This window comes from Staurois parvus, unplaced genomic scaffold, assembly GCF_062004578.1.
Source record: "Staurois parvus isolate SC_StPar_1 unplaced genomic scaffold, SC_StPar_1.0 ptg000841l, whole genome shotgun sequence".
Lineage (NCBI taxonomy): Eukaryota > Metazoa > Chordata > Amphibia > Anura > Ranidae > Staurois > Staurois parvus.
The window spans coordinates 121,766-141,575 of NW_028318637.1; the positions used below are offsets into that span (position 1 = coordinate 121,766).

Consider the following 19,810-nt stretch of genomic DNA (forward strand, 5'->3'; position numbering starts at 1 on the left):
GGACCTCATTTACTCAAGAGATTGGCCACACCTTTTATTTTATCGCAGGTATATTGATGATGTATTCTTACTGTGCCAAGGAGACAAATTCACCCTTAATAACTATTTTACTACATTGAATTTTAACGACCTGAATATTTAAATGAATTGGTATTATTTATTTTATTTTTATTTATTTTTTTAAAGATAATTGAGATGTGATTTTTGAAAATATATTTTCTATTAATTTTTACACACCTATATTTCAGGTTTTATATGGATTTTTATGGTAGTTATGAATTTAGTTATGTTTATTGTGATTTTAAAATCGTTACGAGGATACCGCTGTAAGTTCGGTCGGGATTAAATACAAGCATTGTGGATTCGCTGTAGAGTCATCGGAGTGTATTGTTTACAGCGTTCCCATTCAGGGAAATTAATAAATAGTGGGATGGTTGGGGGTTGGTGTCCTTATCTCTGAGAAAGTCCCGCAACGTGTCAGATGTTGGGACTTCCTCAGAGATATGGACGCCAACCGCCCCGCTATGATGTTATGACGTCATCACGTACTGCCATAAGAATATTGACGGAGTGGTTCTCTTATTAGACTCTATTATATGTGGCTTTTCAGACTGTTTTCTGTCATTTACCTTTCACCCTCTTCCACTCCGGACACTTTCACTCCCTTCCAGTCCAGACACTTTAACCTCATTCCAGTCCGGACACTTTCACCCCTTCCAGTCCACCACCAAGATGTTCCCACCACCATGCTTCACAGATGGGATGGTGTTTTTTTGGTGACGTGCAGTGCCATGTGACCTCCAAACATGATGTGTATTATGGCATCCAAAGAGTTCCATTTTGACCTAGTCTGACTTCAATTGCACCTTTAGAAATATATTTACCGAGAAAAATTGTGACGTGTTCAATACGTATTTTACCCGCTGTATTTATTTTCTACCATCTAGAATTTAGAAGTTGGACACCCGTTTATATAAGTGCAAATGAACTTGTTGAACTGGTTCGTAAAGGCTAGTGAAACAGGAAGTGATGTTGGCAGGAAATGGGGAGGAAATAAATGAGATAACACAACTACAAGGGGAGTCTGGAGGGAGACCTGGGTAGAAGGAAGAGGCAGGGAAGGGAAGAATCTTTGCATACAGAGTCTTTTCTGAAGCAGAAGCCTGCCTGCCTGCCAGCAATGTTTTTTACTGAAAAGATTTTCTGATGGTTCTATAACAGACACTGCTGCTCTGGGATCCCAGAATCTGCCACTCTTTCATGTGGTCAGGGAACAAAGATGCCGTTACAGTGAGGTATCAACTCTATGATATGCAATGTGTTCAGATTTCTGGGTAGGTGACCGGTCCTCTTCACAGTTCATAATGTTGGGCTGGTCCTATGATGAGCTTGCTTCTCAGGTTCCTCTGTTCCCATTGTAGGTGCTGAGACTGGTAGGCGTCCATTGGCTGGCAAACCTCAAACCTCAGAACCACACCGGTGCCCCTGGGTTTCCTCAGCTGCAGGAACTGGTTGCCCCCTCCCCCCCAGTCACAGATGACGTCCTTCTAAGGCTGCTGAAAATTTCTAGGAAGCTGCGAGTTCTAGACCTGAATGGATGCTACTACATCTCACCACAGTGCTTGTCGGATCTCCCATGTACTGGTCAGTATCTGAGCAACTCCAGAGCACAACCCCCGCATTCCTGGTGTGAGTGTCGCCTTCATCTACATCCACAGAAAGTCCTCATAGGCCTTCAGAGCCGAACTCCCACTTGAAGCCGGAGGCCAACTAACCCCTTTGGAAAGCCATCTGCATGAAGATGAGCCCCCTCTTCCTCTCCCTCCCTCCTCTCCCTCCTTTCTTCCTCTCCCTCCCTCCTTCCTTCCTCTTCCTTCTTTCCTCTCCCTCCCTCCTTCCCCTTCCTCCTCCCTCCCCCTTCCTCCTTTCTTCCTCTCCCCTCCATTTCCCCTCTTTCTCCTACCCCCTTCCATATTTCCATCTACTGTAATCTTCTGTCAGCCTTTGGTTGGGTTGTCTGGGTCTAATCTTTGTTTGTCTTTGTCAGATGTGGAGCAGCTCTACCTGGGGGCGTACCTCTTCACTGAAGTGCTCCCACCGAATTCTGGGTCTTATCTGCTGACCAGAAAATGGCGGCACAGCCTGCAGGAATTGACCTTGAAAGATGAACGATACACAGAGAGGGATTGGGCAGAGGCCTTGATTAACCTGTTCAAAGGAAGTGGTGCAGACAATGAGATGGTCGGCAATAACAAACTGCGTTTCCTCAACGTCTCAGAAACCAGAGTCACGCCCCACGCTGTCAGGTGACCAATCCGCAATATAGATATTTGTTGTGATCGTCTGTCCCCCCCGCAGAGTAACTGACCCTCCTTTTCTCTGCAGAGATGTCCTCCTCCACTGCCACGCCCTCACCCACCTCGACCTGTCCTTCTGCCGCAACATTCCCCGAGGACTGGACCGCGTCTACCATGGCAGAGGAGACATTGAGAGGTGCCTGGCTCATCTGACCCAAAAACTGCAGGAGGTGGAAGAACAGGGACACTCCCCCGAGGAGCTCTGTGTATTGAAAAAAAAGGATCCAGTGGATCTCCTGTGCTCAAATGGAGTCCTGCTGGATGTACAGTACTTGGGTCCAACCCCCAAAAAGGTTAAATATAGAATTCAACCTAAATTGTATTAATAATTCCCGAGTACGGGTCTTTTTTTATTATGGGAAGCCCCCCTTACGTAGCCTTGTTTGATTTTCCCCCCTGGTAGGCCCATTGTTAGTGGGATCGGCTCCCTGAGCTCCAGAGTGGGCGAATATATCGACCAATTCCTGCAACCTCTTGTTGTCAACACACCCGCATTTTTGAAAGATACTAAACAAATACTTGTTGACATCAAGACTATTAAATGACATGTGCCTACTTACCTTGTCACGGCAGATGTGTCTGCATTATACAGCCATATAAAACATACAGACGGCATGGCGGCAGACCAACTTTATCTGAACTTGGCCACAGATATTCCCCCAACACAAAAACCTTTTATTCTACACCTTTTAGACTTTGCTATGAAGCACAATTATTTTTGGTTTGTCAACAAATTTTATTTACAAACCACTGGTGTCGCCATGGGCGCTATATTTGCCCCAAGTTTCAGGGAATTTATTCATGGCCAGATGGGAGGAGGACCTCATTTACTCAAGAGATTGGCCACACCTTTTATTTTATCGCAGGTATATTGATGATGTATTCTTACTGTGCCAAGGAGACAAATTCACCCTTAATAACTATTTTACTACATTGAATTTTAACGATCTGAATATTTAAATGAATTGGTATTGTTTATTTTATTTTTATTTTTTTTTTAAAGATAAGTGAGATGTGATTTTTGAAAATATATTTTCTATTAATTTTTACATACCTATATTTCAGGTTTTATATGGATTTTTATGGTAGTTATGAATTTAGTTATGTTTATTGTGATTTTAAAATCGTTACGAGGATACCGCTGTAAGTTCGATCGGGATTAAATACAAGCATTGTGGATTCGCTGTAGAGTCATCGGAGTGTATTGTTTACAGCGTTCCCATTCAGGGAAATTCATAAATAGTGGGATGGTTGGGGGTTGGTGTCCTTATCTCTGAGAAAGTCCCGCAAAGTGTCAGATGTTGGGACTTCCTCAGAGATATGGACGCCAACCGCCCCGCTATGATGTTATGACGTCATCACGTACTGCCATAAGAGGATTGACGGAGTGGTTCTCTTATTAGGCTCTATTATATGTGGCTTTTCAGACTGTTTTCTGTCATTTACCTTTCACCCTCTTCCACTCCGGACACTTTCACTCTCTTCCAGTCCGGACACTTTAACCTCCTTCCAGTCCGGATACTTTCACCCCTTTCCAGTCCACCACCAAGATGTTCCCACCACCATGCTTCACAGATGGGATGGTGTTTTTGGGGTGACGTGCAGTGCCATGTGACCTCCAAACATGATGTGTATTATGGCATCCAAAGAGTTCCATTTTGACCTAGTCTGACTTCAATTGCACCTTTAGAAATATATTTACCGAGAAAAATTGTGACGTGTTCAATACGTATTTTACCCGCTGTATTTTTTTTCTACCATCTAGAATTTAGAAGTTGGACACCCGTTTATATAAGTGCAAATGAACTTGTTGAACTGGTTTGTAAAGGCTAGTGAAACAGGAAGTGATGTTGGCAGGAAATGGGGAGGAAATAAATGAGATAACACAACTACAAGGGGAGTCTGGAGGGAGACCTGGGTAGAAGGAAGAGGCAGGGAAGGGAAGAATCTTTGCATACAGAGTCTTTTCTGAAGCAGAAGCCTGCCTGCCTGCCTGCCAGCAATGTTTTTTACTGACTTTAAATTCAAGTACATGGGCGCATGCACGGCCGGCGAAGCGGATGGTCACGGACTGAGACCCGCTCCGTCCCGCCGTCAGTGTAACAGCGGCACCTACCAGACCTGAGGGTCCCGACCGTCACCGGACCACTTATGAAGGGTGTGCAACCCTTCAAATCCATGCCTCGCCGTCGCAGAACCCCTGGATCACCAGGGAAGCTGACGAGTTTCTTTCCGGCCGTCTCCCCTGATATCCAAGATGGCGCCGGCTCGTCAGACAGGCACAGCAGCACAGTGGGAGATAGTGCAGCCCTGCACACAGATCCACGCCTGAGAGCTCCACCATCATCACCTCCACTATCCCCTACTGCCTGCAGCCCTGCAAAATCAAGGCCAAGGCTGGAAATAGATCCTACCACTGAGAATCTACCACATGTATTACCTACATTACAGGAAAACATTACACCCTCACTGATTGAATCATTCCCTGTATCTGATCAACCGATCACAGAGATTAGTATGAAAAACATGCTACTTTCCCTGCGTCAGACACTACATAATGATATCACGGCTTCCTTATCCCAAATCTCTAATACAATGCAACAACAAGACTCGAGAATACGCCATATTGAAACAAGAATGGAGGACATGATATCAGCTCATAATGACATGATAGATGCACACACAGATCACTCGACAGATCTTGAGCAAATTAAGTTAAAAATAGCAGATCTAGAAGATCGCTCGAGGCGGAATAACGTCAAATTAAGAGGTATACCAGAAACCATTACCTCTGATGCTCTGCTCCCGTACATTCAACAATTTATGAAGCACCTACTCCCATCTATCTCGGAGCAAGAGCTGGCCATAGATCGGGCACATCGGATACCCAAACCATCTTTCCTCTCAGCTTCCATTCCGAGAGATGTTTTAGCCCGCATCCATTTTTACCATGTGAAAGAACGCATGATGGCCGCTGCCAGAAACCCGCCACCTCTTCCACCATCCCACACGAACATCCAATTGTATGCAGATCTGTCAAAAGATACACTCCTCAACCGTAAAAAATTGGTGTCTGTTACCAAGGCACTCCGTAACCACGGCATCAGCTACCAGTGGGGATTCCCTACTAAACTAATAGTTAAACGCCACGGTAGAATTTACACTATTAAAACACTGGAATCTGGCATTGACTTACTGCAATCTTGGAACATAATACCAGTGGATCCGCCACGCTCTGCCCACTACAACCACCAACAAATGGAAGCAGAATAACCAAATCTCCTTTATATGGTCCTATTGTGACTCCTCAGCCGAATGAACGCTACTATCTGAAACACTGACTCACGGCCTCACTAAGTCCACCAATGTGTCGATTGAAAGTATAGCATGACCTCCGTTGTGGTCAACGCCAACCCGCACCCCCATGTTTGACAGTAGCGATTATTGCTACTCATGTTCCTTGAGTTATCCGCAAGATTTTTTTACCCCTTCTTACCTATTCAATCCCCGGAACCACCAGCTCGTCTGATCCTCCTCACAACCTGAAACATGATGGAACATATCCTCTGCAACTTTTTTTCGGTAGTCACTATCTCACTATTTTGAAACAACTAACATACTCTACCAAACAGTCCACCAACACTACAAATGATTAACCTTACATCTCTGAATGTGCGAGGCTTGAACTCTCCCTTTAAGAGATCTATGCTCTACAAAGAGACCCGCACACTCCATGCTGATGTCTTGTTCCTACAGGAGACACACTTCGTATCTTCTAAAACTACCAAAGCTAAATATGCACGGCTTCTCCCACATCTACATGGCTAATAACCAAAAGAAAAAAATGGTGTCATCACAGCCATTAAGGACTCTATACAATTTCAGTTCATTTCTGAGTTGGCGGACCCTCAAGGTCGCTTTCATATCTTAATCGGTAAAATCAATAATATCCCATACACTCTGGTCAATGTATACGGCCCTAACCACAAACAGATGAAATTCTACAAAAAACTCTACTCTACAGTCCCTCCTATATCACAGGGTAGGCTTATTATCGGAGGGGACTTCAACATCATTGGAGACACACTTCTGGACTCATCTTCAACCAAAAGAGCTCCCAACTTGAGCTTCAACAACTTTCTACACACACATGACCTATATGATATCTGGCGTTGCCAACACGGATCGGAAAGAGACTACACGTATTTTTCCCCAGCTCACCTATCATACTCCAGAATAGACTTTCTCCTTACGGATAAATGGACTCTTCAGCATATAACTTCATCCAATATCGGCAGTATAACCTGGTCGGACCATGCTCCAGTCAATATAACCCTAGACGACATTCAACATTCTTCAATCCCCCGAATATGGAGAATGAACTCTACGATCTTGAAACAACCTGAGAACCAGAAATACTTATTAGATGCACATAAGGTATTTTTTGAATGTAATGATACTCCTGATATCTCCATTTCCACATTATGGCCTACTTACAAAGCATATATGAGAGGTATTCTCATACAACTTAACGCACGCATAAATAGGACACGAACCCAACAAATCGACCAATTATTAGCATCCATAAAACTTAAGGAAGACGCAAATAAGAAAAACCCTACCCCCTCCATATCTACATCTCTCTCCGCTGATAGAAACAAACTCCGTATACTCCTACTACACAAATATGACTTAAACCTACAGAAAACAAAAACACGATTCTACTCCCTGGCTAATAAGGCAAACTCACTCCTAACCAAAACAAACAAAAACGCCTTAAAGCTAAAATTACCTCTATCCGACACCCTACAACACACGATTGTCTTACAAACCCACAGGATATAGCGGAGGCCTTTGCTGATTACTACAAGACACTATACAATATTGTAGATGACCCAAATACATCTCAACCAACACCCACTCTAATACAAAAATTCCTAAACAATATACATCTTCCTCACCTTACATCCTCACAACTTGAATCCATATCTTCCCCTATAACGCCAGTGGAAATAGAAAAAAACATTCGATCGCTGCCTCTCAACAAATCCCCAGGTACCGATGGCTTTACTAATGAATTTTATAAAACATTCGCCCCACACTTAACTCCCTATCTCTCCACGCTCTATAACCATGTGGCCGAAGCTGGCACTTTTCCAAAAGAAATGCTAATGTCCATAATCACTACAATCCCAAAACCAGGCAAAGATTCCCAATTAACCCATAACTATAGACCGATTTCACTGCTAAACACAGACATCAAACTTTACGCCAAAATAATAGCTCAAAGACTACTACCTTCTCTTCCCCTACTAATCCATCCGGACCAAGTAGGATTCACCCCCGGCCGCCAGGCACCCGATGCTACCAGAAGACTGTTATCTCTCCTCCACAAACTTGACTCCACCAAACAACCCTCTATATTCCTTTCCCTTGATGCAGAAAAAGCATTTGATCGTATACGCTGGCAATTTATGAAGCTAACACTACAAAAATTTGGAATTAACGGTTGGATGCTCTCTGCAATCCTCTCGCTCTATTCCCACCCATTGGCCAGAGTATTGACCGACGGTACACTGTCCAAACCCTTTCACATATCTAATGGCACGAGACAAGGTTGCCCCTTGTCCCCCATAATATTTACATTACTCATTGAACCTTTAGCGGCGCGTCTCAGAGCTGACCCTTCCTTCACAGGGATCACCCATCTTGACAGAGAACATAAAATCAGCCTTTTTGCAGATGATATCATATTAATGATCACAAACCCACAAAAATCTCTTCACGCAATACGATCCCATCTTCAGTCATACTCGGAAGTCTCATACTATAAACTTAATGAAGCCAAATCCTCAATTTTAAATCTCCATGTACCTACCAAAGTTCAGCAATCATTAATTAAACAATTTCCCTTTATATGGGAACAACACAGCATACCCTATCTGGGAATTAACCTCACCTCCTCGTTAGAGAAACTCTATGGGGCTAATCATAAACTTCTCCTCGACTCTATCCCACAGGAACTTAACAATTTACGCACGTCTACACTATCCAAACTTGGGAGAATAGCGACCCTGAAAATGTGTATACTCCCCAAAATTTTATATATATTCCGCACACTTCCTGTACCAATCCCAAACAGCTTCTTTAATAAGTTACAAACAATTTTTGCCAAATTTCTTTGGAACTCAAAACGCCCGAGATATACAACTAATCTCCTAATACGCCCAGTATCCAGAGGTGGTGCAGGTCTTCCACACCTCAAATCGTATTACACTGCAACCCTCTTAGACCAGGTTTATTTCTGGTGGCACCCAACCCAAGAAAAGATATGGTCTACTATGGAAACGATTCCACAGCATTTGAGCTCACCTAGAGATATCCTATTTACTCCATGTACGCATCTGACCAACAATATATTTCACCATCCCTGCATTCAAGCTACTATACAGGCGTGGTACGATCTTATAAACTACTCCTCGACAGATACCATATCGCTACCCACCCCAATTACCACCCTACACCTTATAATACCTTTCTTGAATCTAAAACAATGGCACCGACATGGAATTACACACTTACAACAGCTGTATACAAGAAATACCATTGATTCCTTCTCCACTTTACAAAGTAATTTTCATCTCCCCAACTCAGAACACTTTACGTATTTAAGAATTGCACATGCTTTGCACAACACATCTACTCAAACTCTGATTAACATACCTACCACGGCATATAATTTCCTAAACAAATCACAATATCCGCGAAAAGGGATCTCTACTTTTTACACACTCAGTATCAACTCGCAATTTTCTCCACAAACGACTTCCCTTAGCAATTGGGAGAAACTCTTAGCTCAATAAGTCCCACTCCATTCATGGGAGAAAACCTTTAATATTACCTATAAAGCCTCTCGATGTAGCACCCACTGGGATTCTTTCTTAAAAATACTGCACCAATGGTACCTGACTCCAGTAAAACTCTCCATGTACTACCCTCTACATTCCCCTCTTTGTTGGAGGCAATGCGGAGACATAGGATCAACTCTCCATATACTGTGGTCATGCAAATCCATTAGATCATACTGGAACAATGTTTTTCATTTCATTTCAACATTAACTGAATCTCCAATCGTTCCTAACCACGCCCTCGCTATTCTCCATATTGACATTGATCAGTTCCCTAAAGAGACCCGCACGATCATCGTTCACATATTAGCTGCGGCAAAACTTAATATCACTAGACTGTGGAACTCCACTAAATCCCCTTCTCTCACCTCACTCATATCGGATCTAAACATCCAATGTGACATGGAGAGGAGATCATCTCTAAATACCTCTACCTACCATAAGTTACAATTTCAGTGGGCTAGATGGCTACGGAACCCGAACTGTTCTGTAATATGCTGATTACCTACATTACTGAAACTGACTCCTGTAACACCCAAGTGACATGCTGGTTCCGACCCCCTAGCCTCTCCCCCACCTGTCCCCCCCCCCATACCCCATACCTCTCCCTTCCCTACTATATGTTCTTGTTTGTTATCCCTGTCTACTCTTATAACCTACATTATGTTTGCGGCTCTTAAACTGTTAGTATGTTTACTTTGAATGCAATACTGGAAACCATTGCCCCGGCCTAATGGTGGGGTATTTATCCTGCTTGTTAATTTGTCATGTTGATTGAACCGTAAACCTATGCTATGTAAAACAGTGAAATTTTTAATAAAAATTATTTGAACATAAATTCAAGTACATGAAAAGATTTTCTGATGGTTCTATAAGATAGACACTGCTGCTCTGGGATCCCAGAATCTGCCACTCTTTCATGTGGTCAGGGAACAAAGATGCCGTTACAGTGAGGTATCAACTCTATCATATGCAATGTGTTCAGATGTCTGGGTAGGTGACCGGTCCTCTTCACAGTACATAATATTGGGCAGGTCCTATGATGAGATGGCTTCTCAGGTTCCTCTGTTCCCATTGTAGGTGCTGAGACTGGTAGGCGTCCATTGGCTGGCAAACCTCAAACCTCAGAACCACACCGGTGCCCCTGGGTTTCCTCAGCTGCAGGAACTGGTTGCCCCCCCCCCCCCCCCCCCGTCACAGATGATGTCCTTCTAAGGCTGCTGAAAAATTCTTGGAAGCTGTGAGTTCTAGACCTGAAAGGATGCTACTACATCTCACCACAGTGCTTGTCGGAGCTCCCATGTACTGGTCAGTATCTGAGCAACTCCAGAGCACAACCCCCGCATTCCTGGTGTGAGTGTCGCCTTCATCTACATCCACAGAAAGTCCTCATAGGCCTTCAGAGCCGAACTCCCACTCGAAGCCGGAGGCCAACTAACCCCTTTGGAAAGCCATCTACATGAAGGTGTGCCACCTCTTCCTCTCCCTCCTTCCTTGTCAGGTGACCAATCCGCAATAATATAGATATTTGTTGTGATCGTCTGTCCCCCCCGCAGAGTAACTGACCCTCCTTTTCTCTGCAGAGATGTCCTTCTCCACTGCCACGCCCTCACCCACCTCGACCTGTCCTTCTGCCGCAACATTCCATGAGTACTGGACCGTGTCTACCACGGCAGAGGAGACATTAAGATGTGCCTGGCTCATCTGACCCAAAAACTGCAGGAGGTGGAAGAGCAGTGACACGCCCCCGAGGAGCTCTGTGTATTGAAAAAAAAGGATCCAGTGGATCTCCTGTGCTCAAATGGAGTCCTGCTGGATGTACAGTACTTGGGTCCAACCCCCAAAAAGGTTAAATATAGAATTCAACCTAAATTGTATTAATAATTCCAGAGTACGGGTCTTTTTTTATTATGGGAAGCCCCCCTTACGTAGCCTTGTTTGATTTTCCCCCCTGGTAGGCCCATTGTTAGTGGGATCGGCTCCCTGAGCTCCAGAGTGGGCGAATATATCGACCAATTCCTGCAACCTCTTGTTGTCAACACACCCGCATTTTTGAAAGATACTAAACAAATACTTGTTGACATCAAGACTATTAAATGACATGTGCCTACTTACCTTGTCACGGCAGATGTGTCTGCATTATACAGCCATATAAAACATACAGACGGCATGGCGGCAGACCAACTTTATCTGAACTTGGCCACAGATATTCCCCCAACACAAAAACCTTTTATTCTACACCTTTTAGACTTTGCTATGAAGCACAATTATTTTTGGTTTGTCAACAAATTTTATTTACAAACCACTGGTGTCGCCATGGGCGCTAAATTTGCCCCAAGTTTTGGCAAATTTATTCATGGCTAGATGGGAGGAGGACCTCATTTACTCAAGAGATTGGCCACACCTTTTATTTTATCGCAGGTATATTGATGATGTATTCTTACTGTGGCAAGGAGACAAATTCACCCTTAATAACTATTTTACTACATTGAATTTTTACGACCTGAATATTTAAATAAATTGGTATTGTTTATTTTATCTTTTTTTTTTTTTTAAAGATAAGTGAGATGTGATTTTTGAAAATATATTTTCTATTAATTTTTACACACCTATATTTCAGGTTTTATATGGATTTTTATGGTAGTTATGAATTTAGTTATGTTTATTGTGATTTTAAAATCGTTACGAGGATACCGCTGTAAGTTCGGTCGGGATTAAATACAAGCATTATGGATTCGCTGTAGAGTCATCGGAGTGTATTGTTTACAGCGTTCCCATTCAGGGAAATTCATAAATAGTGGGATGGTTGGGGGTTGGTGTCCTTATCTCTGAGGAAGTCCCGCAACGTGTCAGATGTTGGGACTTCCTCAGAGATATGGACGCCAACCGCCCCGCTATGATGTTATGACGTCATCACGTACTGCCATAAGAGGATTGACGGAGTGGTTCTCTTATTAGGCTCTATTAAATGTGGCTTTTCAGACTGTTTTCTGTCATTTACCTTTCACCCTCTTCCACTCCGGACACTTTCACTCCCTTCCAGTCCAGACACTTTAACCTCCTTCCAGTCCGGACACTTTCACCCCCTTCCAGTCCGGACACTTTCACCCCCTTCCAGTCCGGACACTTTCACCCCCTTCCATTCCACCACCAAGATGTTCCCACCACGCTTCACAGATGGGATGGTGTTTTTGGGGTGACGTGCAGTGCCATGTGACCTCCAAACATGATGTGTGTTATGGCATCCAAAGAGTTCCATTTTGACCTAGTCTGACTTCAATTGCACCTTTAGAAATATTTACCGAGAAAAATTGTGACGTGTTCAATACGTATTTTACCCGCTGTATTTTTTTTCTACCATCTAGAATTTAGAAGTTGGACACCCGTTTATATAAGTGCAAATGAACTTGTTGAACTGGTTCGTAAAGGCTAGTGAAACAGGAAGTGATGTTGGCAGGAAATGGGGAGGAAATAAATGAGATAACACAACTACAAGGGGAGTCTGGAGGAAGACCTGGGTAGAAGGAAGAGGCAGGGAAGGGAAGAATCTTTGCATACAGAGTCTTTTCTGAAGCAGAAGCCTGCCTGCCTGCCTGCCTGCCAGCAATGTTTTTTACTGAAAAGATTTTCTGATGGTTCTATAAGATAGACACTGCTGCTCTGGGATCCCAGAATCTGCCACTCTTTCATGTGGTCAGGGAACAAAGATGCCGTTACAGTGAGGTATCAACTCTATCATATGCAATGTGTTCAGATGTCTGGGTAGGTGACCGGTCCTCTTCACAGTTCATAATGTTGGGCTGGTCCTATGATGAGCTTGCTTCTCACATTCCTCTGTTCCCATTGTAGGTGCTGAGACTGGTAGGCGTCCATTGGCTTGCAAACCTCAAACCTCAGAACCACACCGGTGCCCCTGGGTTTCCTCAGCTGCAGGAACTGGTTGCCCCCTCCCCCCCAGTCACAGATGACGTCCTTCTAAGGCTGCTGAAAAATTCTTGGAAGCTGCGAGTTCTAGACCTGAATGGATGCTACTACATCTCACCACAGTGCTTGTCGGAGCTCCCATGTACTGGTCAGTATCTGAGCAACTCCAGAGCACAACCCCCGCATTCCTGGTGTGAGTGTCGCCTTCATCTACATCCACAGAAAGTCCTCATAGGCCTTCAGAGCCGAACTCCCACTCGAAGCCGGAGGCCAACTAACCCATTTGGAAAGCCATCTGCATGAAGGTGTGCCCCCTCTTCCTCTCCCTCCTTTCTTCCTCCTCCCTCCCCCTTCCTCCTTCCTTCCTCTCCCTCCCTCCCTCCTTCCCCTTCCTCCTCCCTCCCCCTTCCTCTCCCCTCCATTTCCCCTCTTTCTCCTACCCCCTTCCATATTTCCATCTACTGTAATCTTCTGTCAGCCTTTGGTTGGGTTGTCTGGGTCTAATCTTTGCTTGTCTTTGTCAGATGTGGAGCAGCTCTACCTGGGGGCGTACCTCTTCACTGAAGTGCTCCCACCGAATTCTGGGTCTTATCTGCTGACCAGAAAATGGCGGCACAGCCTGCAGGAATTGACCTTGAAAGATGAACGATACACAGAGAGGGATTTGGCGGAGGCCTTGATTAACCTGTACAAAGGAAGTGGTGCAGACAATGAGATGGTCGGCAATAACAAACTGCGTTTCCTCAACGTCTCAGAAACCAGAGTCACGCCCCACGCTGTCAGGTGACCAATCCGCAATATAGATATTTGTTGTGATCGTCTGTCCCCCCCGCAGAGTAACTGACCCTCCTTTTCTCTGCAGAGATGTCCTCCTCCACTGCCACGCCCTCACCCACCTCGACCTGTCCTTCTGCCGCAACATTCCCCGGGGACTGGACCGCGTCTACCACAGCAGAGGAGACATTGAGAGGTGCCTGGCTCATCTGACCCAAAAACTGCAGGAGGTGGAAGAGCAGTGACACGCCCCCGAGGAGCTCTGTGTATTGAAAAAAAAGGATCCAGTGGATCTCCTGTGCTCAAATGGAGTCCTGCTGGATGTACAGTACTTGGGTCCAACCCCCAAAAAGGTTAAATATAGAATTCAACCTAAATTGTATTAATAATTCCCGAGTACGGGTCTTTTTTTATTATGGGAAGCCCCCCTTACGTAGCCTTGTTTGATTTTCCCCCCTGGTAGGCCCATTGTTAGTGGGATCGGCTCCCTGAGCTCCAGAGTGGGTGAATATATCGACCGATTCCTGCAACCTCTTGTTGTCAACACACCCGCATTTTTGAAAGATACTAAACAAATACTTGTTGACATCAAGACTATTAAATGACATGTGCCTACTTACCTTGTCACGGCAGATGTGTCTGCATTATACAGCCATATAAAACATACAGACGGCATGGCGGCAGACCAACTTTATCTGAACTTGGCCACAGATATTCCCCCAACACAAAAACCTTTTATTCTACACCTTTTAGACTTTGCTATGAAACACAATTATTTTTGGTTTGTCAACAAATTTTATTTACAGACCACTGGTGTCGCCATGGGCGCTATATTTGCCTCAAGTTTCGGGGAATTTATTCATGGCTAGATGGGAGGAGGACCTCATTTACTCAAGAGATTGGCCACACCTTTTATTTTATCGCAGGTATATTGATGATGTATTCTTACTGTGGCAAGGAGACAAATTCACCCTTAATAACTATTTTACTACATTAAATTTTAACGACCTGAATATTTTAATAAATTGGTATTGTTTATTTTATCTTTTTTGTTTTTTTTTAAAGATAAGTGAGATGTGATTTTTGAAAATATATTTTCTATTCATTTTTACACACCTACAGTTGCAAGAAAAAGTATGCGAACCCCTTGGGATTACGTGGAGTTTTGCATAAATTGGGCATAAAATGTACTCTGAACGTCATCTAAGTCACAACAATAGAAGAACACAGTCTGCTGAACATAATACTACACAAACATTAGATGTTGCCATGGTTTAATTGCACATAACATGTAAACATTCACAGTGCAGGGAGGAAAAAGTATGTGAGGCCCTAGCTTAATGACTTCTCCCAGAGCTAATTGGAGCCAGGAGTGAGCCAATCTTGACTCCAATCAGTGTGATGATATTGGATGTGTTGCTGACAGCTGTCCTGCCCTTAAAAAACACACATCTGTTTTGGGTTTACTGATTTCAAGAAGCACTGTCTGATGTGAACCATGCCTCACAGAAAAGAGCTCTCAGAAGACCTACCATCAAGAATTGTTGACTTGCATGAAGCTGGAAAGGGTTACAAAAGTATCTCCTTGAGCCTTGATGTTCATGTGTCCACGGTAAGACAGACTGTCTACAAATAGAGAAAGTTTAGCACTGTTGCTACTCTCCCTAGGCATGATCGTCCTGTAAAAATGACTGCAAGAGCACAGCGCAGAATGCTGCATGAGGTAAAGAAGAATCCCAGAGTGTCAGCTAAAGACCTACAGAAATCTCTGGCACATGCTAACATTTTTGTTGACACATCTACAATAAGGAAAACATTAAACAAGAATGGAGTACATGGGAGGACACCACGGAGGAAGCCATTGCTGTCCAAAAAGAATATTGCAGCACGTTTGAAGTTTGCAAAAGAGCACCTGGATGTTCCACAGCACTACTGGCAGAATATACTGTGGACAGATGAAACCAAGATTGAGTTGTTTGGGAAGAACACACAACACTATGTGTGGAGAAAAAAAGGCCCAGCACACCAACATCAAAACCTCATCCCCACTGTGAAACATGGCGGAGGGAGCATCATGGTTTGGGGCTGCTTTGCTGCCTCAGGGCCTGGATGGATTGTTGTCATTGATGGAAAAATGAATTCCAGAGCTTATCAAGACATTTTGCAGGAAAACTTACGACCATCTGTCCGCCAACTGAACCTCCGCAGAGGATGGGTGATGCAACAGGACAATGATGACCCAAAGCATACAAGTCATTCAACAAAACAATGGCTGCAACAGCACAGAATACGCCTTCTGGAGTGGCCCAGTCAGAGTCCTGACCTCAACCCGATTGAAATGCTGTGGCATGACCTTAAGAGAGCGATTCACACCAGACATCCCAAGAATATTGCTACACTGAAACAGTTTTGTGAAGAGGAGTGGTCCAAAATGACTCCAGATCATTGTGCAGGTCTGATCTGCAACTACAGGAAATGTTTGGTTGAGGTTATTGCTGCCAAAGGAGGGTCAACCAGTTATTAAGTCCAAAGGTTCACATACTAATTTCCTCCCTGCGCTGTGAATGTTTACATGTTATGTGCAATGAAACCATGGCAACATCTAATGTTTGTGTAGTATTATGTTCAGCAGACTGTGTTCTTCTATTGTTGTGACTTAGATGACGTTCAGAGCACAATTTATGCCCAATTCATGCAAAACTCCATGTAATCCCAAGGGGGTCACATACTTTTTCTTGCAACTGTATATTTCAGGCTTTATATGGATTTTTATGGTAGTTATGAATGTAGTTATTTTTATTGTGATTTTAAAATCGTTACGAGGATACCGCTGTAAGTTCGGTCGGGATTAAATACAAGCATTGTGGATTCGCTGTAGAGTCATCGGAGTGTATTGTTTACAGCGTTCCCATTCAGGGAAATTCATAAATAGTGGGATGGTTGGGGGTTGGTGTCCTTATCTCTGAGGAAGTCCCGCAACGTGTCAGATGTTGGGACTTCCTCAGAGATATGGAAGCCAACCGCCCCGCTATGATGTTATGACGTCATCACGTACTGCCATAAGAGGATTGACGGAGTGGTTCTCTTATTAGGCTCTATTATATGTGGCTTTTCAGACTGTTTTCTGTCATTTACCTTTCACCCTCTTCCACTCCGGACACTTTCACCCCCTTCCAGTCCAGACACTTTCACCACCCTTCCAGTACGGACACTTTCACCCCCTTCCAGTCCACCACCAAGATGTTCCCACCACCATGCTTCACAGTTGGGATGGTGTTTTTGGGGTGACGTGCAGTGCCATGTGACCTGCAAACATGATGTGTATTATGGCATCCAAAGAGTTCCATTTTGACCTAGTCTGACTTCAATTGCAGCTTTAGAAATATATTTACTGAGAAAAATTGTGACGTGTTCAATACGTATTTTACCTGCTGTATTTTTTTTCTACCATCTAGAATTTAGAAGTTGGACACCCGTTTATATAAGTGCAAATGAACTTGTTGAACTGGTTCATAAAGGCTAGTGAAACAGGAAGTGATGTTGGCAGGAAATGGGGAGGAAATAAATGAGATAACACAACCACAAGGAGAGTCTGGAGGGAGACCTGGGTAGAAGGAAGAGGCAGGGAAGGGAAGAATCTTTGCATACAGAGTCTTTTCTGAAGCAGAAGCCTGCCAGCCTGCAATGTTTTTTACTGACTTTAAATTCAAGTACATGAAAAGATTTTCTGATGTTTCTATAGGATAGACACTGCTGCTCCAGAGCACAACCCCGGCATTCCTGGTGTGAGTATCGCCTTCATCCACAGAAAGTCCTCATAGGTCTTCAGAGCCGAACTCCCACTTGAAGCCGGAGGCCAACTAACCCATTTGGAAAGCCATCTGCATGAAGGTGTGCCCCCTCTTCCTCTCCCTCCCTCCTTCCTCTCCCTCCTTTCTTCCTCTCCCTCCCTCCTTCCTTCCTCTCACTCCCTCCTTCCTCTCTCTCCCTCCTTCCTTCATCTCACTTCTTCCTTCCTTCCTCTCCCTTCTTTCCTCTCCCTCCCTTTTTCCTTCCTCTCCCTCCCTTCTTCCTCTCCCTCCCTCCCTTCTTCCTCTCACTCCTTCCTTCCTCCTTCCTCTCCCTCACTCCTATCCTCTCCCTCCCTCCTGTCCCTCCTTCCTCTCCCTCCCTTCCTTCCCCTTCCTTCCTTACTCTCCCGCTTTCCTCTCCTTCCCTCCTTCCTTCCTCTCCCTCCCTTTTTCCTCTCCTTCCTTCCCCTTCCTCCTCCCTCCCCCTTCCTCTCCCCTCTTTCTCCTACCCCCTTCCATATTTCCATCTACTGTAATCTTCTGTCAGCCTTTGGTTGGGTTGTCTGGGTCTAATCTTTGCTTGTCTTTGTCAGATGTGATGCAGCTCTACCTGGGGGCGTACTACTTCACTGGAGTGCCCCCATCGAACATTTCTGAGTCCCATCTGCTGACCTGTAAATGGCGGCACAGCCTGCAGGAACTGGACTTGAAGGGTCAACGATACACAGAGGAGGAATTGGCGGAGGCCTTGCTTAATCTCTACAAAGGAAGTGGTGCAGACAATGAGATGGTCGGCAATAACAAACTGCGATTCCTGAACCTCTCAGAAACCAGATTCACGCCCCACACTGTCAGGTGACCAATCCGCAATATAGATATTTGTTGTGATCGTCTGCCCCCCCCGCAGAGTAACTGACCCTCCTTTTCTCTGCAGAGATGTCCTCCTCCACTGCCACGCCCTCACCCACCTCGACCTGTCCTTCTGCCGCAACATTCCCCGAGGACTGGACCGCGTCTACCACGGCAGAGGAAACATTGAGAGGTGCCTGGCTCATCTGACCCAAAAACTGCAGAAGGTGGAAGAGCAGTGACACGCCCCCGAGGAGCTCTGTGTATTGAAAAAAAAGGATCCAGTGGATCTCCTGTGCTCAAATGGAGTCCTGCTGGATGTACAGTACTTGGGTCCAAACCCCAAAAAGGTTAAATATAGAATTCAACCTAAATTGTATTAATAATTCCCGAGTACGGGTCTTTTTTTATTATGGGAAGCCCCCCTTACGTAGCCTTGTTTGATTTTCCCCCCTGGTAGGCCCATTGTTAGTGGGATCGGCTCCCTGAGCTCCAGAGTGGGCGAAAATATCGACCAATTCCTGCAACCTCTTGTTGTCAACACACCCGCATTTTTGAAAGACACTAAATACTTGTTGACATCAAGACTATTAAATGACATGTGCCTACTTACCTTGTCACGGCAGATGTGTCTGCATTATACAGCCATATAAAACATACAGACGGCATGGCGGCAGACCAACTTTATCTGAACTTGGCCACAGATATTCCCCCAACACAAAAACCTTTTATTCTACACCTTTTAGACTTTGCTATGAAACACAATTATTTTTGGTTTGGCAACAAATTTTATTTACAAACCACTGGTGTCGCCATGGGCGCTAAATTTGCCCCAAGTTTTGGGGAATTTATTCATGGCCAGATGGGAGGAGGACCTCATTTACTCAAGAGATTGGCCACACCTTTTATTTTATCGCAGGTATATTGATGATGTATTCTTACTGTGCCAAGGAGACAAATTCACCCTTAATAACTATTTTACTACATTGAATTTTAACGACCTGAATATTTAAATAAATTGGTATTGTTTATTTTATCTTTTTTTTTTTTTAAAGATAATTGAGATGTGATTTTTGAAAATATATTTTCTATTAATTTTTACACACCTATATTTCAGGTTTTATATGGATTTTTATGGTAGTTATGAATTTAGTTATGTTTATTGTGATTTTAAAATCGTTACGAGGATACCGCTGTAAGTTCGGTC

The 19,810-nt window shown here is 44.1% G+C and overlaps 1 protein-coding gene across 1 annotated transcript; it reads left to right on the forward strand.

Annotated features, from left to right (window-relative positions):
- Positions 1–1,316: 1,316 nt before the first annotated feature.
- Positions 1,317–3,296, forward strand: LOC149443641 (F-box/LRR-repeat protein 6-like). The gene is made up of 4 exons (XM_089655468.1): positions 1,317–1,334; positions 1,422–1,731; positions 2,048–2,306; positions 2,386–3,296. Exons 1-4 carry the CDS (start codon positions 1,317–1,319, stop codon positions 2,681–2,683), a joined length of 885 nt encoding a protein of 294 aa, XP_089511594.1. The 3' UTR covers positions 2,684–3,296.
- The last annotated feature ends 16,514 nt before the right edge of the window (positions 3,297–19,810 follow it).